The following is a 24026-nucleotide window of genomic DNA, read 5'->3' as shown; positions in this document are numbered from 1 at the left end:
CCGGGTGGAAAGTGGGTGGCAGGAAGTAGAAAGGCTCAAGCTGCCTTCCCTGGGTCGGTTCAGGAATTTAATTTCAGCAAATGTTTACTGGAGCCTAATTAGTGTTGGACACGATGTTAAGCACTGGGATATAAAGCGGAACGGAACGTGGTCTTGTCCTTGAGGAGCTCACAGCTCTGGAAAATGGCTTCAGCATTCCAAGTAGGCTTTGATAACTTTCACCCCGGGACTTATCAAGGGAGAGTTGCAACTAAACCCATCCACACTTTCAGAGATTTCAGAATAGAGGAAACGAGGCGCGGCAAGGGGGTGGAGGAGAGATGGCTGCAGGGGCTGGTGGCAGGCTTGGCAGCCGCCAGACGCGGGGCTATAGTGGTGTCGCCTGCCGGCAAGGAGCGGCCAAGACCGTCCCCCTCGTTGGCACCCTCGGGCTTGGCTCGGGCACACTGAGGCCGCAGCGGTGCCAGCAGCTGGTCCGACCCGGCCGGGCGGGCTGACAGCCGGGAGCCAGGCAGCGGCCGCGCGGAGGTCCGGCTCCGGGGCGAGACTGCGTGCCCCGTGCCGGCAGCCAGGGGGCAGAGTTCCCGGGGCCGTGTCACTGCAGGCTACCTGGGGCCCCGGCCCCGCCACTGTCCGCCGGGTCCGCGTCTTCTCTTGGCGGGTCCTCTCCACCAGGCGGGGCTCCGCGGAGCGCAAGATTTCCCCGCCCGCGATCGCTCCCGAGGCTCAGGAGCAGAGGCACGGCCGGGGCTCCGCGGCGGGAGGCGAGGTGGGGAGGGGAAGGCGGCCCGCGCGCGGGGGACGGGAGGGGGCTCGAGTAGGGGATTCCAGGGACGCGCAGCCCCGCCCTCGCCCCCTCCTCGCCTACCCTTCAGAACCCGCGGAGCAGGGGGAGTATGGAGCAAACGCCGCTGCTCTGGCACCATGACGCTCGCCCGCTTCGCGGTGGCTCTGATTTTCGGGGCGCTCCCCGGAGTGGTCAGCTTTGATCCGGTCCTCAGTTATCCCCTCCACCACGGCCATCGCCATTCGCCCCCTCCGGGTCCCCAGTACCCTTATTACCTTCCTACCCAGCAGCGTCCACAGAGGACGCCTGTGCCGCGCGTCCCGCGCCCCCCGGCGGCGCTCCGGGCCCCGCGCCTGCACGCCCTCCACGCCCGGCACACGCCCGGGCCGCGCGCCGGGGACTGCCCCGCCGGCGAGCCCTGGGTCAACGTGACGGACTTCGGCGCCTCTTGTCTGCGCTGGGCAGAGGTGCCACCGTTCCTCGAGCGGTCGCCCCCGGCGGGCTGGGCTCAACTGCGAGGGCAGCGCCACAACTTTTGCCGGAGCCCCGACGGCGCGGGCAGACCCTGGTGCTTCTATGGGAACGCCCACGGCAAGGTGGACTGGGGCTACTGCGACTGCAGACACGGTGAGTGGCCTCGGGGCAGCGGCGGCGACCCGGACTGGCGGGGAGCCACCCTAGCTAGGCGAGGGCATTAGGTGTTCCTCTCCTAGCTAGAGAGAGAGTGAGAGGGGGTGGGATTGCGGGTTTGCCTCGCTCAGTGTGATGGTGGGCTGCCACTGAGTTACCATCCAAGTACCTTGGTACCTTGACTGAATTAGCAAGGCGGGCTTCGTGTGTGAAGGTTATTTGGGGTGATAGTTTCTCTGGAAAGTGCTGCGCTCTGGGTTCCTGGATAAGGTCTTGTCTTTGCCGTGTGTGTGTGTGTGTGTGTGTGTGTGTGTGTGTGTGTGTGGGCGCGCGCATGCGTTGGGAGGATGTGTGTTTTCTGCATCATCTTGCCTTCAGAATGTTACCATATTTACGTAGAAGAGGCAAAGCAAAGGAGGAGATAGTTTCTAATCACTTGTTTTGGAAATGGAAATATTAAATCTAATATGACAATCAATAACCTTCCCCCCACCCCCCCGACCCGATTTGGGAAAACGTGGTAAAATTTCTGCCTTACTCCCACCATTGACATATATTTGAAAAAGTTTGGCAAAATTTCCTGGCCAAAATACGACTTGTCAAAAGGATGTTCATGTTCTGGGGCACAGTGTGATAAATATCATCAGTGAGTGAAGAAAAAAGAAAGGGAAAAGAGATCGGAATAGTGACTATCTTAGGGAAGAAGCAACTTGATAGAGTCAAGTGCGGTTTTCAAGAGTGCCAGTATTCAGCTGTATATGTTGTTTGTGGAAAATCGGGATCAGTTGGTAAAGAGATAAAGTTGGTAAGATGTTTTGATTTTGTGGTAATAAAAGCATCACATTAATAGATTTAATGTAAGTGAATAATCGGCCTTTGAACAGTGCTTTGTTTTGAGCTGGTGTTTTGTTTAACATTAGGGCTTTTTTTTTTTCTTTAATAGTTGTGGAAAAAAAAAACTTACATGTCCTTCAAAGTTTGGATTTTCTTTAAAAATTCTTTTTTTGGCAGCTCTCCATTCAAGCTGTGGGGCAGCGGTTTCACTGATTATGATTCTGAGATATGCTGTACTTTGTACCTTTTGGAGGTAATTTGGAGGTTAACTTTCACAGGGCCATTCTTTCCCTTCAGAAATTTTTATTTATCTGTGCCTTCAATTGCATTAGTGCTTTGAGTTAAAGGAAAGTGATAGGAAGGTTAAGATCAATTATTCTTTATCCTAGAGAATGAAGTCATCGCTATACTTGTGTTTCACAGACAGAATGCCAATGTGGCTGTAAAAAATTTGAGGTGATCTCAAGCAGAGAGCCCTAGCATTGTTTCACTATTTACTGTAAGAGATTATTTGTAGTAAAATCTCATGTTTAGCAAACACTGACAGTTTTTTCATCTTTCTGTTATTATATTTCATATTTCCTATTGTATATACATATACATAAATAAATGGATTTCAGAGTTAAAACAGTAGATCTATTGTTCTCTTTCTGACACATAATTCTTTTCACTTTATATTCCAAATGAGGAGAGTAGCTTGTTCATTGATTCTGCCCACCCTCTTGTGTTGAAAAGAAATGTAAACCTAACAGCAACACACCCCTTGTGATTCCTTTATGTTCATAGTCAATTATCACTAGACAGAACTCTGAACACTGTGTAATAGTGTGTGTACTTCCTGGAGTAAAGTGGTTGAACACAAGAGAAACAAAAGAAACCACCCAAGATGGGAGATAAATTCTCCCCCCGCCCCCCCGCCCACAAGAAAAAAAGAAAGAAAAAGAAAAAAAACAGGACAGCAATTGTCTGGCTATGTAATAATCTAATTACTCTCACAGGCTTAGTCTTGATAACCCATTCTGTCACTTACTCCTCACATTCTGATTGGATGTAACTCATACCTTCAAAATGACTGGCATATTCTGAACCTATGACTTTTTTCGTTCCACATTTCAGTTAAGAGTGTGAACAAAGCTGTCATGGAGTGGTGAAAAGAATATGGAATTGTGCTTTAGAAAACACTTGTGTCCGCTTTGGCTCTGCCAGTAGCTATGTAGTGTTGAGTAAGACTCAACCCCCAGAGCTTTAGTTTCCTTATCCGGAGGAAGGCAGCTTTGAAACAGATTTATTTAAAGGACTTTCCCAGCACTGAGCATGTACCAAAACACCACGGCCTGATAATAACAGGTAGGATTTATTGAGCATTCACTCTTTGTTGGATGCTGAGCTAAGCATTTTATATGTTAGTTTTCTCATTTAATTCTTTTTTTTTTTTAATTATTTATTTATTTATTTGGCTGCGCCGGGTCTTGGTTGTGGCACACGGGATCTTCGTTGTGGCATGTGGCATCTTTTTTTTTTTAGTTGCGGCAGGTGGGCTTCTTAGTTGTAGCATGCACGTGGTTTCTAGTTCCCCGACCAGGGATCGAACCCGGACCCCCTGCATTGGGAGCACAGAGTCTTACCCACTGGACCACCAGGGAAGTCCCTCATTTAATTCTTATAGCAACATTATAAGATAGTGCACATTTCACTCCACAGCTCATTTTATTCTTTAATTATATAAACATGTAGAAATATCTGTACTGTCTAATGATCCTATTCTTGTAGTTTAAAGACTAGTTTAAAAAGAAAAAGGAAATTATGTTTGGTCCAATGTACATGATTTCCAGTCTCTTCTGACTTGAGAATATCCAGGGTTTTCTTTTTCTTTTCTTTCTTTCTTTCTCTTTTTTAACCACAAAAAGAAAAAAAATAGGACCAAAGGAAAGAAAATTTATTGTAATGAAATCCCTCCTTTAAAAAATAAACTGGAGGCCAGAGTCATGTACCTGTTTGCATGGAGAGTAATGAGGAAGTTGGTGCCCCTGAGGTGGAGAGTTGGTTGAAACCAAGTTGAAGGGGTGGCAGGGGGATATCAGGTGAGCCAGGGCAGGGCGTGGACACTCCAGTGGCTCAAATATCTGAGAACAAGAAAGATGATGCCTGGGCCCGGGTTGTGTGAAACTTGCAAATTAGTAATAAAGAATCATTTGGGGGATTCACCCTGAATCAGCCCTGGGAGTTAGTTCTTACAATGAGCCTTAGAATCACGCACTTGGGGGCTTATTCAAATGCAGATACCTGGGCTCTAGCCTTCAGAGACCCTGATTAAGTAAGCTAAGGAATTCGGCTCAGGAATGTGCATTTCTAATGAGCAGTCAAGGTGATTTGGAGTCTGAAGACCCTTTGCCACAGTCAGGGAAAACCATGGGAGGGCGTCAGAACCCACCTAAGCTGTGTAGCGGTGGGTGATCATGTCAGCTGAGTCTACCATTCTGTGACTTAATCCTGCTAGATTTAGGATCAAGCATAAGGCAGGCCTGTGGTAACTTTTTGTGTGGTTTTAGAAAATGGTTTTGTTTGACCAGTGTGGGATAATAACAACTTAGTTCACCAGAATATGATTATTAACTGAATGTGAGCCAGATTATTTTCACATTTCTATAGGAAGAATTAACAGGCAACTGATTCCCCCCAACAATACCTTGCAATAATTTGGAGCTTCCTGACTAGAAAGAGGGATCCCTTTTCCAGTCTCCAGTTGGTGTGGCAGGTGGGGCAACTTGCTTGCACTGTGCTAGGAGCTCCTCTTTGTTGCAAGAAGCCAAGTGGAACTCAACCATAGGTGACTGATGACTGATGGGTAAAATAGGTATAATAAATGATAATGCTCTAATGATTGAGATTTTGAAACAGGAGGGAAGGGGCAGGGCACAACCTTTAAAAGAATGACGTTAGCCATAGGACATGACAAAAACTGGGTAGAACCAACTAGGTCCAAGATGGCGAAAGATTTCACTTCCAGTGGACCTTGAGCCTCATTATATGCTCACTGTAATATATTAGCATGCTAAATGATACACCCACCAGTGCCTTGGCAGTTCTGAGGCTGATCAAAGATCAAAAAGTGGGCAGTGGTCCAATTCCTGGAAATCCCATCCTCCCACTCATTAGCCTATGAAATTACCCAGCCCATAAAAACTAACCACACCATATTTCAGGGCCTCTCACCTTCTGAGATGGCCCACACTCTATCTGTGGAATGTGTTTCTCTCTAAATAAATCCACTTCTTATCTATTACTTTGTCTCTCACTGAATTCTTTCTGCGACTAGACGTCAAGAACCTGAGCTTCAATAAGTCCTGAGACCAGGTGTGTGATCTCAATTAAAAGACCATGGGTTCAAGTCCCAATCTGGGTTTTGGCCGGGTTTGAGTCCCAGCATGTGGGTTCAAGTCCCAATCTGAGTTGAATGGTTTCAGTTTTACCAGAAAGAGTGATTCATAGATCTGAGTTTTTGTCATGTCATGCAGATTAGTTCACCCAAGTCTCCTGATTCAGATAGAGATAGCGGACTTGTGGGATGATACAGGCTGTACTCTTTGAAGTCCATCTGGTGTTTGAAGTGAAGGTTAATTTAAAAAGTTGGTAGAAAGCAGTCCCTTTTAAAACTTTTTTAATGCTGCATCTTGATTCTACGTAGCAGGTGCTGAAAAACATTTATTAGCAATAACAGATTTGATACATTTCCTGGCTGGATTTTAAATATTGAGCTCACTCTGCTTTTCAGGCTAAGGCAGATATAAAATACTTTGATTTGGGGCATTATCTGACTTTTTACTAGTGTGAATTTTTTTTTTAAGAAGAAAATTAGATAACCACTTACTACTGCCTTTTATGAGTGATTTTCCTGGACTCACAAATACTCTCTCTCTCTGCATATATATGCAGTCCTTGGGGTGTGTGTGTGTGTGTGTGTGTGTGTGTGTGTGTGTGTGTGAAGGTAACCTTTGCAAAAGTAATTTGGTTTATAACTGTGAAGGCAAACCTAAATATCAAATAATAAGGTATTACCCAGAGATCTCTTTATTCGATGGATACTCTGCAGCTCCTAAAGTGATAATCACAAAGATTGTCTACAAAAAATGGAAAAATGCTCACAATAATGTTAAGGGGAAAATATGGATACAAAATTTATATACATTATGACTAACTGAAAACAAGGATGGCTGTGAAAAGTTTGGAAGAGGAAACAGATGATAATTACGAACTTGGGTATGAGTGTGGCTTGGATCAGTTACGGTGGTTTTGGTGGCAAAGAATAGAAAACCCAATTCAAAATGACTGAAGAAATAAGATTTGTTGTTCATATTACAAGAAGTCAGGCTCCAACATGGTACAGCTCTATTTCTCTGCTACTCTTGATTCCTTTATTTTCAAAGTGTGGCTTTTATCCTTAGGCTAATGGTTATTCCAGATTTCATATCGAGATAGAACAACTTGAAGAAGAAAGATAGAGCCCCCTCTTCATGCATGTCCCATTGAAAATGCAAGGAGGCCTTCCCAGAATTCCCCCACAGATTTCCTCCCGTATTTCATTGGCCAGACCTTCCTGGCACTATCTGGGAAGGAAAATGCAATTACCATGCGTGCCTAGGTTAGTCAGGATTGACCTCTGAACACATGGGGACAATACTGGCAGGGAGAAAGCAGATAGTTATTGAGGAGAACCAACAGAGTCTGCCAAGAAGTGTGGTTGAGGTTTGTCCTTGTTGGGCTGCACCCCTCAGGCCTGCAAGCCCAGTACTTGCCCAGCCTCCTGACCGAAGAAAGAGCCCAGAGTCAGCGACAGAGACGTCAATGGTTTAATGGATGGGGGATCTTACATCTCTGAAGTAAGGTCCTGGAGCAACATCCCACCATGTGCAGCAGGGGGTGGGCAGGACATGGCAGCAGTCTTTGCTACGGGTGTGTGTGTGTGTGTTGTGTGTGTGTGTGTGTGTGTGTGTGTGTATAGGGGGCTGGGAGGGTGGGAGGAATAGGAGTGAGGGTGGGGGATGAGGGGATAGAGAGGGAGGTTACCAGTTACAGAGGGAATTGATATCAGGTTGGCTCATTGGTTACCAGGGAAACCAGCAGGGGAGCACAGCCCCTCACCACCCCTTTGATAAGCTATCATAGTGGAGATGTTCTGATCTAAAACTTAAAACAGTCTCTAGCTGGAGCTGGGGCAAGTGTGTAGGCGGCGTTTACTGTTAGGCTCTATGATGAAGACGGAAGGTCAGTCACGTGAGTAGGGTGTAGGTGAAGCAGGGGCTGGTTGAGCCGGGGATGTACAGAGACCCCGAGAACTGCCGTCTTGGGGGGCCTGACCATACAGTCCTTATACAGGTATCCCCCGCTTCGTGAAAGTTTGCTTTATGCACTTCACTTTTACAGAAGACCTACATTAGTACCTGTTTCTGCTAGAAAAGAAATCCAAAGAGAATTTTTGCTCTTATGAAAGAGCAAAAGGTGAAAGGTGAAAATTGAAAAGAGCGTTCAGTGTTTGTTCTGCAGTGAGCCATTACAGAGGCAGCGCACACCCGGAGCAGTGAGAGTGGCGCCCCTAAGCTCCTTCTCCAGGAACTACGCTCAGTATCTCAGCGTCAGGCTGCTGGCAGGCTTTGAGCTGTGTCTGTGAGCATCTGTGCTTTTTCTCAATTTATTTTGTGCATCTCTTAGCAAGATATGTCCTAAGGTTAGTTGCTTCTTGGCTTTATGCCATTTTGGCTTACAAAAGGTTTCATAGGAAAATTCTACTTTTGGATAGCAGGGAAAACATGCATTGGGGAAGCTTAATGCAATTAGAAAATAGTTATAAGTAATGTAAAAAATTACACTGTGAAACGCTTCACGCATTTTTTTCACCGTATGTAGATGAATAACATTTAGACATTGATTTAATTGGTAGAGCATATTTACTTAAGATGCTATTTGCAGCTCTAGCAATTTATGTCTGCAATGAATAATTCCAGTGTTAAGAATATGGAAGTTTGGTTCAGTTGTTAGGTAAACAGTGTTTAATTCTAATTTTTAAACTTTTTCCCCCTTGGATTAACCTGTAAAGAAAGAAATCCTCTGAAGCCTGTCCCTTTAGTCTGCATAGCAGACGAGAGTTTAGTTGTGCGCTATATGAACAATTGTTGTAGACTGCCTTCTACATGGTTGACATGCTGTTGTTAGAAAATCAGGAAATGTTGATTTTTGCCCCCTTTGCATCTAACTTTTCCAGAGCAGTCACCTCCTCTCACCTCTTCTTCCTCTTCCTGACAATTAGCACAACAATATTAATAAAAATTTTATTGTTTGCAAAACACTAAAGTAATGAGATTTGCCCCCAGAAGCCATGTATGCACATTCAGCTTCATACTTTTTATTAGGATCACCAGAGAGACACAAAGACTGAGAAATGCTGATTCTTGTAGAAAGTCAAGAGTAGATTTCATTAAACATTTACTGAGTTCACACTAGGGGCAGAATTTACAAAGATGAATAAGAAATCACCTGTGTCCTCTAGTTGTGGATGGTCACTCTCTGGTTGAGATGTCAGGAGAGTACTAAGCATTTTTATTACCCTTCCTGTGATATGTGCTTTGGGAGACAGCTACGATTACTATTAAGTGTAGTTTAATTTCATCATTCAGAGTTGTACAATAAAATGGTAATACCCTTACCATGTGTTTATGTGTGGATAGTTCAGAGACAAACAATTTGTGGAATTTTCTGCTCCAGTTATTTAAATGCATGTATTGTTAGTGTACCATAACTTAACCTTGCATAGAGTCTTCTTTTATATAATATTATATAATGTTTTAAATCCACAAATAATCGATAAGATTTATAAATTTCTAATAAGCCCACTGTAAATGGGTAGAATTGCTTACAGAGGATATGCTCTCATTTTGAACCAGACCAGTTCCTATTTTTTCTCAGTACTAAAGGTATCTACATGAATAATAAATAAACAATTAATATGAATTATAGATGTGAACTAATGGAGGCAAATATAGTTCAGTTGGGTAATAGTTCAGGGGAATGCTTCGTACGTTAAAAGATGATTTGATTTCATTTTGACATGGCATGATTTGAATAAAATCTATTTTGCAATGCTAAACTGGTTTCAGTTATGGGTAAATGTAATCATACACAAAATAGAATACCTCAGTACCATCAAATAAGGTGTAGGAAAAAAGAAACATAAAAATTAACGTAACCTCCCCTACTGTACTTGAAAAATTCAGCTAACTGCTGCCCAATTCAGTTGTTTCTAGGGAGTGTGATTTTTTGTCTGTATTTTATAATTAAGATAGGAAATGATCATTTAATATATTTTTCCAGTGTTGCTTTTGGTATAAGACAAAAGATTGTTTCATTGTCAAATATGTGTACTAAATTGTCCAACATGTAATGGGCTTTTTTCTATTCTTTTAAATAGTTCATAAACTGAAATTTCTGCATCATTTTCAGCTTCAAGTATACTTTTTGTCAAGGATCTGAACAATAGCTTGATGTCACCAGCATGGATTCTTTCTGATTCCACCAGAACAATAGAAATGACTAACATTAATTATTTTGTGCCTCTCTGAAGTTCAGTAACAGATGAGAAAGGATCTGTGGGATAACATTAATTTTCTTTTACTCATTTATCAAACCGTGACTTTAAAAGATTTTAAAAATATTTATTATTAATTCTATTCAGAAAACACTACTGGGATGGATCTTTGTTTTTGCTGTTTTTCTTTGTCTTCAAGTGAGTGCTATTCTATAAATATATTTTAAGGAGTTAACTAGATAGGCATGTCTTTTCATTTGGTTTATTTTGGAATGAGCTGGATTTAGAGAACAAAGATAGCTGACCTATTTGGTTCCTTTCCTAATATTTCTGTTAGGCCTCCTTGAAGTATGGAGTATGAGAAGGGAGGTTTTGCCAGCTGTCCAAGGAGGGGTAATACCATAATGGCTCTATTAGTTTGCTAGGGCTGCTGTAATGAGTACCACAAACTGAGTGGCTTAAACAAAGAAACTTATTATTTCCCAGTTCTGGAGACTAGAACTCCAAGATCAGTGTCAGCAGAGCCATGCTTCCTCTCAAGGCACTAGGGAAGGATCTGTTCCAGGGCTGTCTCCTAGCTTCTGATAGTTCCTTGGCTTGTGGAACTTAGCTGCAACCTTCAGGTGGCGTTCTCCCTATATGTGGCTCTGTCCAGATTTCTACTTTTTATGAGAATATAGTCATGTTGGATTAGAGCCCTCCCTAATGATCTCATCTTATCTTGATCATCTGCAAAGACCCTATTTCCAAATAAAGTCACGAGTATTCGTAGGCACTGGAAGTCAGTACTTCCACATCTTTTGGGGGAATAGTATTCAGCCCATCACACTAGCCTTAAAAACTATAAAACCAATGAGACTTGTGAAGACAATTTTAATCTAGTTAGCTGTCCTTCTCTAGATTACCTTGTATCGAGAGAGGCTGATAACATGGTTAAAGAGAACCCCTTGGAATGTCTCTTTGTTTTGGGAATTCCTGTTTTTTAGCAACGTTGTCCACAAAGCAAATTTCTGTAACAAAAATCTTTTATGTTCCTTTTCCTTTATAAAACTGGAGATACATTTACATAGAAGAAAAATAATAGTAAACTAAAATGACAGTAAGCTCAACATTTTTGGCAGGGAATTAAGGTAGTAGAATTCTTACCATCGTTGTGCACTGGCACGTTTTGCCTTTAGGCAGCTGTAATGGCAGCAGACTGGTACAGCTGGCTGGTTTTTGTTGTTGTCGTTGTTGTTTTTTGCAACAATTCATTTCATGAACTCTGGGGCTCCTCTCCATGACGTGCCATCACGCATAGCTTCATGGCTCCAGACTTTCTTCTGTTACCGGTTTAGTCTATAACTTTAAGACTGTGCAGCCCTGGATTCACTGGGGTGCGGCCCAGAGGCATTAGCAGAGACTATGAGGAACATCGCAAAGTACTGGGCTGGAGTAGGAGAGTGTGAGTGAAGGAGGACGGACGGATCAATTTTTGATAATAAGAGACTGTGACAGTGGAGCAATATCGCCAAAGAATTGGTCTAGAATTTATCTGAAGAACTTTATTATTAGTAAGGTAGCAATAGAAATGAGTTTACCAGCTTTGTGGATTGCTTTATTGTTTCATCCTCTCTCTCTCTTTTTTTTTTTTTTCCATTGAGCTAAGGGTATTTCCTCTTGTAATTGTGCACCTATAAATTTGTGCAAATGTATAGTTCTCCTACAAATTTGTACAGCCGATGGGACAAATCAGCCTCCACTGGAGGATCAGCCTCAGATGTAGATCACCAGAAAGCTACTTCTCTCCTGTTGTGCAGGGTAGAGAAACTCTTCAGGCTGTCTTATGCTTCTGCCTGGCTAGTTTATCCCCATGTAATGTTTGGTAGATTAGTTGTAATACTTCAAATAGAATGGTGAAAACCAACATGTCAGAATGCATAAAGTGGTAGCTGAGGTATTGAAAGGTGCTTATTACATCACAGGGTCTTTGCTCAGATTGAGAGACAAGGGGACCATAGCAAGGGTGGGAATCTAGGAGGTCATGGCTCTGCAACTGCTCAGTTGATTGGGTCCATAGCTTACACATCCATAAATGAAGGGAAATGAATTACAGTTCAACCATCTCAACCATTCTAAGAGAATCAATGAAGCAAGAACAAAGTAAAACCAAAACCAAACAAAAGGGCTTCCCTGGTGGCGCAGTGGTTAAGAATCTGCCTGCCAATGCAGGGGATACGGGTTCGAGCCCTGGTCTGGGAAGATCCCACATGCCGCGGAGCGACTAAGCCCGTGAGCCACAACCACTGAGCCTGCGCGTCTGGAGCCTGTGCTCCGCAGCAAGAGAGGCCGCGACAGTGAGAGGCCCGCGCACCGCGATGAAGAGTGGCCCCTGCTCGCCGCAACTAGAGAAAGCCCTCGCACAGAAACGAAGACCCAACACAGCCAAAAAATAAAAAAAAAAACAAAAAACAACAAAAAAACTACTGCCTGTCTTAAATGTGCTTAGTGTGAATTGTGTGTTCATGCTTTTATTATTTTAGGCATTTTATTAAGCTGATATATTTTTTAAAAATCTCTTTCAAAAAATTATTAGAAGAATTGTGAACTTAACAGAATTACATACCGTAAGAAATACTCACTTTGAGTTCAAGGTAGATGATTACTCAGTATATTTTGGAAATTTTTATGGCCTTAAGGAAAGGATAAACTGTGTGGAGGGGCGCTGCTAGGAAGGTGTGTGCCTTGGGGATGTTGGTGTTGGGAATGGATTCTGACAGAGGATTAATTAGTCATTGACATGCAAATTGCCTTTCCAGAATTGCAAATATTTGTCTTCATTTGTTAAAGGAAAATTGGATGAGCACTCCACCTTTCTTGCCATATAGCAGATGCAGCTAAATGAATCCAGGCTTTCACAGCATGTTGGGAGCATCTGAGAAATGATGGTGGAACTGATAGTTGGCCTGGAAATTATTTCCAGTGTTATCATTTTCATTATAATGATGTTATGGTAACAATTATACTTTATGCAGAGTCTTTGCCTTCTCATTTGTAGATGCCTTAATCATTTAGATGATATGCATGCATCATTTCTTCTTGATAGTTTTTTAGTGATTTAGGCAATATTTTACATTTTATTATGATTGCTTAACATGCATAAGTAGAGTTCCAGTTTGTTTTCATGACTAGAAATTTCTTCCACCGCTTTCACATGAATAATTTGGTGGTGGTGGTGGGAAATTAATAAACAGATAATAGATTAAATATCATTTCAAATAAACATTTGTTTCAGGTGAACAAATGAATTCTTTGAAATAAACTGCTGGCATTTGTACTGTGTATAATATTATGTGGGTCTCTATAGAAGACATTTTGTGATTAAAAAAATCATTAAAGTTCGTTAAATCATTAAAACTCTTCAGACATATTTCTTTAAAAATATTCTGCAGTTCACAGTTTTCACCGAGCTAGTTAGGGCTTCCTCTTGCTTGGTTGAATTAAAGAAGTTTAGAATATATGAATGATTTTTAGATTATCTGCCATATGAATGACCCACACCCATGTTCCCTCCTGAATAATCAGGATTTGGCAGGGCAGTGTTTGCCTCCATTTATTATTGCCTTTTGTTTGAATTAATTGACACTTTGTATTTGTCATGAGAAATAGGATATGTTTCTCTTAAATAGTTACATTTTTTAAGGATGATTATGTGGAAAGTAATAATGGTAGATGACTAGGCTGGTGCAAATGAAATGTATGGATGATTTGTGAATCTGGTGTTTTCGGAAAATCATTCTAAAGCCATACATAATGACTTTGAAATATGCAAAACATGCCAGAAAATTCTGGTAGAATTTAATTTCTTAATTTCTTTACCTATGAAATAAAGGCCATCCTAAGCGACTTTTCACAGAATTTTATGAAATTTTTAAGTTGTCTGAGTTTGATTCTATCTCTGCAAGTGTCCCAATTGCTGCCCGTCAGTACCCACTCTGAAAACCAATGCCAATGAGAAGAGAAATGTAGGCCTTTGATCCACACTTCTTCAAAAACACTGAAATAGGGCTTCCCTGGTGGCGCAGCGGTTGCGAATCTGCCTGCTAATGCAGGGGACACGGGTTCAAGCCCTGGTCTGGGAAGATCCCACATGCCACGGAGCAACTAGGCCCGTGAGCCACAACTACTGAGCCTGCGCGTCTGGAGCCTGTGCTCCGCAACAAGAGAGGCCGCGATACTGAGAGGCCTGCGCACCGCGATGAAGAGTGGCCCCCACTTGCCGCAAGTAGAGAAAGCCCTAGCACAGAAATGAAGACCCAACATAACAATCAATCAATCAATAAATAAATCTTTAAAAAAACAAACAAACAATAAAAAACACTGAAATATATTTGATGTATGATATTATGTTAGTTTCAGATGTACAGCATAGTGATTGGATAGTTGCATACGTTATGAAATGATCACCATGATAAGTCTAGTAACCACTTTGATCCACACTTAAGGGATAAGACTTAACATATTATTTTCCCCAGGGGTGCTGGAATTTAAATTTTGACTCTTTTAAGACTGAAAAGAATGACTCAAATCATGGACTGTGGAGCAGCTGAGTGGGATGGTATGTAAGGGGAAGTAAAGTTCCAGGGCCATTCATTCAGTTACACCAAACTACTCTACCTAGCGGCAGTTTCCCTAAGACTAACATTAGGCAATGTTTTCAACACTTAACATCTTTCTGAACTTATAGACATAAGCTTTAGACTTGTCACGACTAGTGCTGGAGGCTAAAAGGGGAAAAGCATTTTATTCTTCTTTAGTGGAAGAACAAATCAGATAGAAGGAAGATATAACAGTCAATAACAGGTAATTTATAAACACAACATTGAATTTAGTTTCTCTGTTTTTTTTTAATCTATGACCTCATGTGAAGATGGAAAGTGATCCATAAATGATAAGAACTTAATATGTAATGTAATCTAATACTTGGGATGCAATTATCAGCCATTAGTCATAGTCTTCCAATTTTTTCCTTTGAAAATCATAATTGGACTTTGCCTAGATAAAAGAAAGTATCATTAGCATTGACATCAGGATGTTAATTACCAAAAAAAAAAAAAAAAAGAACCTGCTAAATCCTCATTTAAAGAAAGAAGCAGGCTAGGGTTGTCGTGAGTGCCTCTGAGGAAGGCAGGGTTTTGGGGGCGTCTTGCGCTCGCTGAGGGGGCACCTCGGGAACAACGGCGGAAGGAGATAATCGCAGCACCAACCTGCTGGCTGCAGAGACTGCAAGTCTGGAAGAGCAGCTGCAAGGATGGGGAGAAGTGATGCTGATGGCAGATAAATTCCTCTGATGGGAAAGAGCCTGGTTTCCACCTGCCATCATGGGTGTGGTTTCTTTGGTGTTTCTGACTATCTACTATCTAGATCCATCCGTTCTATCAGGTGTTTCCTGTTTTGTTATGTTTTTGTGCTTGGCTGACTACCTATTCTAGCGCCTAGAATTTTTGGCTCCAATAAATGGACCACTGAGCAACAGCAGAGATTCCATGAAATTTGCAGCAATCTAGTAAAAACTCGACGCAGAGCTGTGGGCTGGTGGAAACGCCTCTTTACGCTAAAGGAAGAAAAGCCTAAAGTGTACTTCATGACCATGATCATTTCTCTTGCTGCGGTTGCTTGGGTGGGACAGCAAGTCCACAACCTCCTTCTCACCTACCTGATAGTGACTTTCTTACTCTTGCTTCCTGGACTAAACCAACATGGAATCATCTCGAAGTACATTGGAATGGCCAAAAGAGAGAGAAACAAGCTTCTCAAACAAAAAGAAAAGAAAAATGAATAATACATCTGCTTTATTCAGTGTGATTAATGGCATATACATTGTCCTTGGGGACAGTGTCTGTTATGCTGTCTGGATGCTAAAATGTTACAGATGTAGCTCTTTGCTGTCCCTCATTCTGCCCTTAGTTAGTAGAAACTCCGAATTGCCAAGTAAGGCTTTATGCCCAGTGTCTTCAAGTGTGTGTTGTCATCAGCTGCCCTTGTATGGACAACTCATTCATCATTACCACTTGTCTTGGTTTTTCTCACCCAGGGTTAATTGAACTCTTACTTTTAAAATAATATAGTGGTGAAGTTCATCCTTTAGTACAGTTAACAGTGGCTTGGGAGAACTGTTCAAGTTGATCTTTGCTTTAGCTGGATACAAGATCGTGGTCTGTGGCTACAGGAAGCTTGTTCTACTGTCTGCTTCCACACTCTGCTTTAACAACTGTCTGGCTTCGTGAATATACAAACCAAGTTTACCACTTCTGATGAAGAGACCAGTTAAGATTCATTCCTCATTCTGTTTCGATACTGTGGGAGAAGAATCCTCATGGAATAAAATGAAAGTAATTCCATGGCCTAGTATGTGTTGGCTTCTCCCTTGTGCAGAATTTAGCAATTTGTTGGAAACATTGATCCTTCCTCTCAAATGGGGAATCTGACAGGCTTAGAACTCTTGTTCCCGTGCACTTAAACTTGAAGTTAGTACATCCTTAAGGGCTTTTTAGTAGCAGGCTTACGCAAGATGGTATTTAGGATTTTTAGCATACTTTTAATTTCAGATTTTCAGCTAACTGAAACTAAAGTACATAATAGGTTGAGTCATGTCTATGACCTTCACTCCAAGACCAGCCAATAAAGAACAAAACTCATCCTGTGTTTAGTCAAGATTCATTTCAGTAGAAAATCCTACTAGTTTTTCAAGACCAGAATAAGCCTTTAAAGGTAAGCCTCAAGATTCTCATTTTATGGTAACACTGGCTGCTTTTGGTCCCCATAGATGGAGTAGTTGAAATCTGTAGGAATGAACCTCTGAGGGCTGGAAATGTGACATATTTGGGAACAATTCTTAAACTGATTAACTAGCTGTAATATAGTTTTGTGAATTTATTGCACTGATGCTGTAAAACCTGGACCTTGTGGTATATCTGTTCCTAAATAAGTGTTGTTTTCTCCCCTTCAATATTGCTGTAAACAGTGGCACCCATGTAGCATATGTTTGACTTTTCTTTTTATGTTTCGTATACAAACTCCCGTAATTTACATGTGTTTCCTCATTGTAAATAAGCTTGTCTTCCTAGATTTTTGTGTGTATGTGTGTTCTACCAATTAACTACTTTTGCAGTTTTAATCCTGTATTATTTCTTCTACTTTGTTTTGTGTAAAAGGGGAAAAATAAAAAAGCTGGAAGCCCCCCCCCCAAAAAAAAAAAAAAAAGAAAGAAGCACATGCTGTGAACAGTGAGAGACTAGATCTCTCACCACTTCAGTGGAAAAATCATGTTATCAGTATGTTCAGTATGTTCAAATGATTATTTGCTATTAAAGGATTTTGGGATTCTTTTCCACTTTAGGGTCCGTCCGACTTCATGGTGGCAAAAACGCGTTTGAAGGCACAGTGGAAGTATACGCACATGGAGTTTGGGGCACAGTCTGTAGCAGCCATTGGGATGACTCTGATGCATCGGTTGTTTGTCACCAGCTGCAGCTGGGGTGAGTTCGCCCAGCCTTGACCAAATCTGTCTGCTGATACCTGAGAGGAATGCTGGGCACGCGTCGTTACTGTGGAGAGGTTACATCTTCCTTCCTCATCCTCACTTTCCTTACTCTCATTTTTCTCAGAAGAGATGTAAAGAAAGGGCCCCAAATGGAAGGAGTGAGTTCTTTTACATACAAATGCACTTCACTTGTTACTAGCCCTACTGACTAGGAAATGGGCAAATGCTAAGTGGTCCAAAGTTCAAAGCAGCTTTTGGTCTTTGACTTTAACAAAGTAATTGTTCAGTGCTAGGAAGCAAGGAATTTGGTCCTAAGAGTTTTACTTTCTCAGCAGCCTGTGCAGCCTGAGGTTGCTGTCATTTGCTTTTAACTTTCTACCTTGAGCCATCCACAAATTCCATTTGTGTGTGTGTGAAGGAGGTGAGGTTCACTCGTGCTTTCATCCTGTGCTGGGTAAGGGGTGATATCCTGGGACATAGGTTTCTGTGCCGAGGAGGTCCTGTAATAGATGGCAGCTTCCCTCAGCCCCGGCAGCATCCACTGTCCTGAGAAGCTGCCGGCCCTTCCACGACTGTCGGCGCTCTTCTTAAAATAGATTGGTGTATGCTGATGCCCACCAGGCCCTGCACCTTTATGCCTCGTTTCAAGGGGTTTCCCAGGGGCAGAAGTTTCCGTTTTGGAACAAACGTTTTTGGTTTTTGTTGTTATTCTTATTGTTCTGTTTTTGTGTCTCATTTATTTTTTCTAAGTATACATGCCCTATATTTTTCTTGGTCTTTATCACCAGAGATCTTTAGAAAGCATGGAAAAGATCTTGTTATGAAGGTTAAAAGGACTGAAAGAAAAGTTTTCAATTTGCAAATATTTTGGATTAATAATCAGTGAGTGGTAATATCTAATGTGATGACACAAATGAAAAGGTTAGTCAACTCCAGTCAAATCAGTAAGAATTAAATTAATTAATTATTTATTTTTGGCTGTTTTGGGTCTTCGTTGCTGCACGTGGGCTTTTCTCTAGTTGCAGCAAACGGGGGCTACTCTTTGTTGCGGTGCACAGCCCTCTCATTGTGGTGGCTTCTCTTGTTGCGGAGCATAGGCTCTAAGCGAGTGGGATTCAGTAGTTGTGGCACACGGGCTCAGTAGTTGTGGCTCGTGGACTCTAGAGCACAAGCTCAGTAGTTGTGGTGCACGGGCATATTCGCTTTGCGGCATGTGGGATCTTCCCGGAACAGGGCTCGAACCCGTGTCCCCTGCATTGGCAGGCGGATTCTTAACCACTGCGCCACTAGGGAAGTCCCAGTAAGAATTTTAATTTGCCAACTTCCTGTCTTCCCACTAGGAAGGTGGGGAATGAGTATTTAGTAAAGGCAAACCTTGAGGGCTTAAGTTTTGTTCAGACTTTTGATGCTATTAGCGTAACAAATAGGGTTAATGTACTTGATTAGTTAACTAATCTTAAAAAATGAGTGTTGGAATAAATCAGGATAAAAGAAGGAAGAGGGGGAAAGACTACAAAGTGTTAATGGTGTTTAGGATGTTAATTACTGATTTTATCCGTGAGTATTTTGTCTGGTAAACAGTCACTGGCAGGTGGGCAAGTCATGAAGAATGTTGACTTGCTGCTTTTTCTTTTGCGGGCCTGGAGATATAACAAATTTGTAGGCTGGTGTCAGTATCTTCCTTTATGTACATTTCTACCCGTGCTCTTATTACCCCTGAAAATCAGGGAAGAATAAAATTTTCTATGAGATTCTGACATAAAACAAAAAAAAGTACAAATGAACTTATTTACAATACAAAACAGAAATAGAGTTACAGATGTAGAAAACAATCTTATGGTTACCAGGGGTTACAGGGGGGAGGGATAAATTGAGATACTGGGATGGACATATACACACTACTATATATAAAATAGGTAACTAATAAGGACCTTGTATAGCACAGGGAACTCTACTCAATACTCGGTAATGACCTATATGGGAAAAGAATCTAAAAAAGTGGATATATTTATATATATATAACTGATTCACTCTGCTGTACGGCAGAAACTAACACAACATTGTAAATAAACTATACTCCATTAAAAATTAAAAAAAAATAAAGAAAAAAGAAAACAAGAACATTGCAATGGAGATGTGAATTACAGTGGTAGGTTACTAGTCTCTTGATTGATGAATGTAAACTGTCTTTCTGCAAACATAAACTTCAGGTAAGCTGATCTAATTCCTTCTATCATCTCTTAGTAGTCCATTAATAAAAAAGGATTGCACAATAAGAGCAGGGCAACCCAGCTTTATTGCTGTTAAGACACATTCATATTTTAGATGAACCCCAAATATTTACTGTTTGGTTAATGGAAGCTGTTGCATGAAGACAGTTCTAGAGATTATCATGTTATTTGGATAAGCATTTAATCTTTTAAAAACATAATACCAATTTTGTACATATCAGAGTTAAAAATATGTAGATTATATGGGTTATTATCTTATTAATTGGTTTCAAAGTCTTGCTAGCAAATACTATATATAAAGTTTAAAAAAATGTGCATGGATTGCCTCTCTTGATATTATCTTGCTTAGACGTGGTAATAATAATCGTTTTGAAAATAAGAGCCTGAAATATTGGAGTAGGAAAGACTCTTCAAGCATCCAGACTTCTTTTACATATCAGAAGGCAGAGCTTAGAGGGACTTTAGAGTGATTTGCAGCTGAGTTCAGACTAGAATCCAAGTCCCACTGGGCCACATGACACACTTCTTCCACAAAGCCACCCAGACTCCCTTTTTATTTATATCTGTAGTATTTGCCTATTTGCTTCTAAAATCAGCCATAGATAGTAAAGGCACATGCCTACCATTAGTTATTCAAGATTAATTTAAAAGATTACCATAGGTAATCAATCCAAGTTCTGATCTGATGTTTTGATTTGCTTGAAATTTACATAATGCATTGTTTTTCTTTTTCTTCCATATCTGTCTTTATTGATTTCTTCCATTTTTAAAAGTCCTAGTGCTTTGATAAAAATTAGCCTACATTTGATAAACCTAACCTTGATCATTGTGCTTACAGAGGTAAAGGAGTAGCAAGACAAACCCCGTTTTCTGGACTGGGCCTTATTCCCATTTATTGGAGCAATGTCCGTTGCCGAGGAGATGAAGAAAATATACTGCTTTGTGAAAAAGACATCTGGCAGGGTGGGGCGTGTCCTCAGAAGATGGCAGCTGCTGTCACGTGTAGCTTTTCCCATGGTAAAACAAAATATTTATTCTCTTACTTTCCTGTTATTGTGGTTTCAGCGTGATTCCAGATAATAAAAGTGTCTCAGTTAAATCATTTCCTAAAAGAGTTTAAATACAGACTTGAGTCTGAATCATCATAGTCTATCTACAGTCTAATTAAATAGTCTTCAATAGGATTTCATCTAACAATTAGTTTTCCATTTGACCTCACTTTTTACGTATTTTCTGTTTTATCTAATTTGCTTATAGAAATATTATATACTGTATATGAAAACAGTTATTATAGTAATGGAAAATTGGGACGGAATCAAGTTAAAAATCATCTTATAAATCAAATATAAACCAAATATAAAATACAGCAACTACAACAAAATATTCTCACTTTATAGAATGGAATAGAATCATGGTACCAGTGTTCTCTTTTGAGTTGTAGATGGCACATTTCATAAAACAAATTGCTACCTTGGATAAGGGCTCCTTCTAAGCACCATATACTAGGCATGAGGTGATTAGAGTCTGGTTTCAGTATACAGGTATGCATATGTTCATGAGAAAGGAAACAGAGGAGGGAATAGTTGCCTTTCACAATGGCGGATGGGTTTTCTGGGGTCCATGGTTGTTTTAATGTGTGACCACAGCCTGAGGCTACCACACTCTCACAGTATCCCTTTTGCATTTTCCTTGGAGACAGCAGCCTGACCAGATGTCCCAGGTCTTAGAATGCTAGCAGCCAGCGCAGGGCAGTGGTTTCTGTTTGAGTGCAAGTATCAGGGGAGGAATTGAAAAGTTTCCACTACAAAACATACAGAGACCCAATTTAGGGTCATTCCTGTGAATTGGCTGGAAGAACCAGTGGAAATGGTACAGGATATGGTACAGGTGTGTACTCGGAGAGCTACAATCCTTTTGTGGGTAGGCAAGGTGCATGTTACATCGTTTTTTTTTTTTTTTTTTTTTTTGCATGTTACATCTTGATGTCTTGTAAGTTTTTCCTTTTCTTCCTTTGCCTCTCCACCTTTGGGTAATGTTACTTTTGGCAAATACGTGTTTACACATTGCTACATCAGGGATGCTGTGAATTGGGCTAAACAGTGCACTGCGTTTTGTAGATATTGCTTGTATTCTATGTTCAACCCAATTGATAAAATATGTTTAACATTTTCCAAGTAGTGAAGTAAGTAAAATCTTGAAAACAATCTTTTTTTTCCAAGATCTCTATCTACTTTAAAAAAAAACTAAGTCTACTCTCTGTGATCTATCCACTTGTTTATTCTCTGGTTGCAAAGATAAATTTAAGCTCGGTTATAAGCATATATAAAACATACATAGAAGGTTGAGATAAATTAGAAGTGAGAGTGAAAAAAGATGCTTTTATGGTAAATTAAATGAGAATGTGAAAGCAAATAGCTCAGCAAACATGGAGTCCATCTTAAGGCATAGCGGTGGACTTTTAATACATTCTTTTAGTTTGGAATTTACATTTGGCGTCTTGGCATCTAGTACTTTTCCAACGCTTACAAAGTAGAAGATCGTGTGTGAGTACTGGACATAGGAAATAGCAATCTAAATGAAACGTCTGGGAGTCTTATTTATCCGTAAGTTAAATATGAGTCAATTACTTCACTGAAATCTTTTTCAAATGCTTTTTTTGTGTGTGTGTATTTGTTGGGAGGATGTGAGATGTTGACTAAATTTTGTCTTTGAGCTTCTCTATATTTTCACAATTACTTATACAACCAGTGGAAAAACTATATGTTTTAAAGTAAAACACGACCTTAAAAAAATGTAAGGTAGTATGAGATAATGTTTCTAGGCTGTAGGTGATTTTAAATTTCCTCTTAAAAATTTTTGTTTTTCTGTTTTCTCCAAGCTTACCATGGAGATGGGGGGAGGGGAGGTAGAGGAGAATATAATAATTTAAGAAATTTATACTTTTTTTTTAAAAATTTTATTTATTTATTTATTTATTTATGGCTGTGTTGGGTCTTCGTTTCCGTGCGAGGGCTCTCTCTAGTTGCGGCAAGTGGGGGCCCCTCTTCATTGCAGTGCGCGGGCCTCTCACTATCGCGGCCTCTCTTGTTGCGGGGCACAGGCTCCAGACGCGTAGGCTCAGTAGTTGTGGCTCACGGGCCTAGCTGCTCTGCGGCATGTGGGATCTTCCCAGACCAGGGCTCGAACCTGTGTCCCCTGCATTGGCAGGCAGATTCTTAACCACTGCGCCACCAGGGAAGCCCAGAAATTTATACATTTTTTCCATCATTTTTTCTATATTTTCCAAGCTTCTTAAAGGAAAAATAAACATAATAACACGCAAATTTAAGTTTATTAGCATAATTCAGTGATCAGTCATTATAAGAAGCTAATATACAATATTGAGACCAGTTATGTTTATTAAACCTGTCTTTTATCCTTTTACAAATTACAAGTGCTAGTTGACTTATGTAAGAAAACTATATTACAAGTATTAGTATATGAGTAGATGCAAATGTTCACTATTCTAAATCCCTCCTCGAGTGTGATATTTGAATATAAATATGAATGTCCAAATACCATTTATTGATGCCACTAACACTGTGGAAGAATTAGCATATTTCATGTGGATAAATGATGAGCATTTGGCAAAAGACGCAACTAAATTTCCTAATAGGGACCCAGCCTGTTCTGAATCTTTTACCATCTCACATCCTTTATTCCAGAAAAATTAGACTGCCATACTGTTTCCCCAATACATACAGCTTTGTGCTTCTACGTTTTTGTTCATACTGTTCGTTTTGCCTGAACTGCACTTCCTCCATGTCTGACTTCTGAAATCCCATCCATCATCTTGGCCCTCTTCAGCTACCAACTTCTTCAGAAGAGATTCTCTAATTACCCCCACTGGTGAGCAAGCAGCCCTTGCACCTGAACCCCTGCAGGGTCTTCTCGATGCTGTCTCGTCTGTACTCACGTTGTCCATGTCCTGAGGCAGTATACTTCTTGAGGGTAGTGTCTGTGCAGTGCCTTTCTGCCTAATACCTGTTTAATAAACTGAATTGAATGAACAGATATTGCTAATTATTTTTCCTTGTTTGGGATATCCTTTCTAGGCTTTTAGTTATCACTTGCCAATCCACTCAGTCAACAAATATTTATTACATGCCTCTGTATAGCTGGGTGTCTGAGGTACATGGGCAAAAGGGAAGGGCATTCCCTGTGTCCTCAATTCTAGACCAGGATAAAGAGGGAGAAATTCAGAGACTTCCCTGGTGGTCCAGTGGTTAAGTCTCTGTGCTCCCAATGCAGGGGCCCCGGGTTCGATCCCTGGTCAGGGAACTAGATCCCGTATGCCACAACTAAATGATCCCGCACACCACAAGAGAGACCTGGCGCAGCCAAATAAATAAATAAATATTAAAAAAAAAAAAAGAGGGAGAGAGAAATTCAGAAACTGATGAAGCT

At 41.0% G+C, this 24026-nt stretch overlaps 1 protein-coding gene and 1 pseudogene across 2 annotated transcripts in view; both read left to right on the top strand.

The window, feature by feature from the left end:
- The first annotated feature begins 614 nt into the window (after positions 1–614).
- The window catches only part of PRSS12 (serine protease 12), an 82718-nt gene continuing 59306 nt past the window's right edge, over positions 615–24026 (top strand). Inside the window, exons 1-3 of one of the 2 annotated variants that reach the window (XM_057546737.1) lie at positions 615–1414; positions 17206–17344; positions 20419–20597. In XM_057546737.1, the coding sequence (XP_057402720.1) occupies positions 925–1414; positions 17206–17344; positions 20419–20597 (808 nt within the window). In that variant the 5' untranslated portion in view covers positions 615–924. The remainder of the gene's footprint in view (positions 1415–17205; positions 17345–20418; positions 20598–24026) is intronic. The other variant, XM_057546736.1, reaches the window with a different exon arrangement.
- LOC114236484 (ADP-ribosylation factor-like protein 6-interacting protein 1) lies at positions 15041–15648 on the top strand (annotated as a pseudogene).

The sequence above is a fragment of the Balaenoptera acutorostrata genome, chromosome 5, assembly GCF_949987535.1.
Source record: "Balaenoptera acutorostrata chromosome 5, mBalAcu1.1, whole genome shotgun sequence".
NCBI lineage: Eukaryota > Metazoa > Chordata > Mammalia > Artiodactyla > Balaenopteridae > Balaenoptera > Balaenoptera acutorostrata.
The sequence above is the reverse complement of the archived record's forward strand: the minus strand, read 5'-3'. Positions and strand labels throughout refer to the sequence as shown.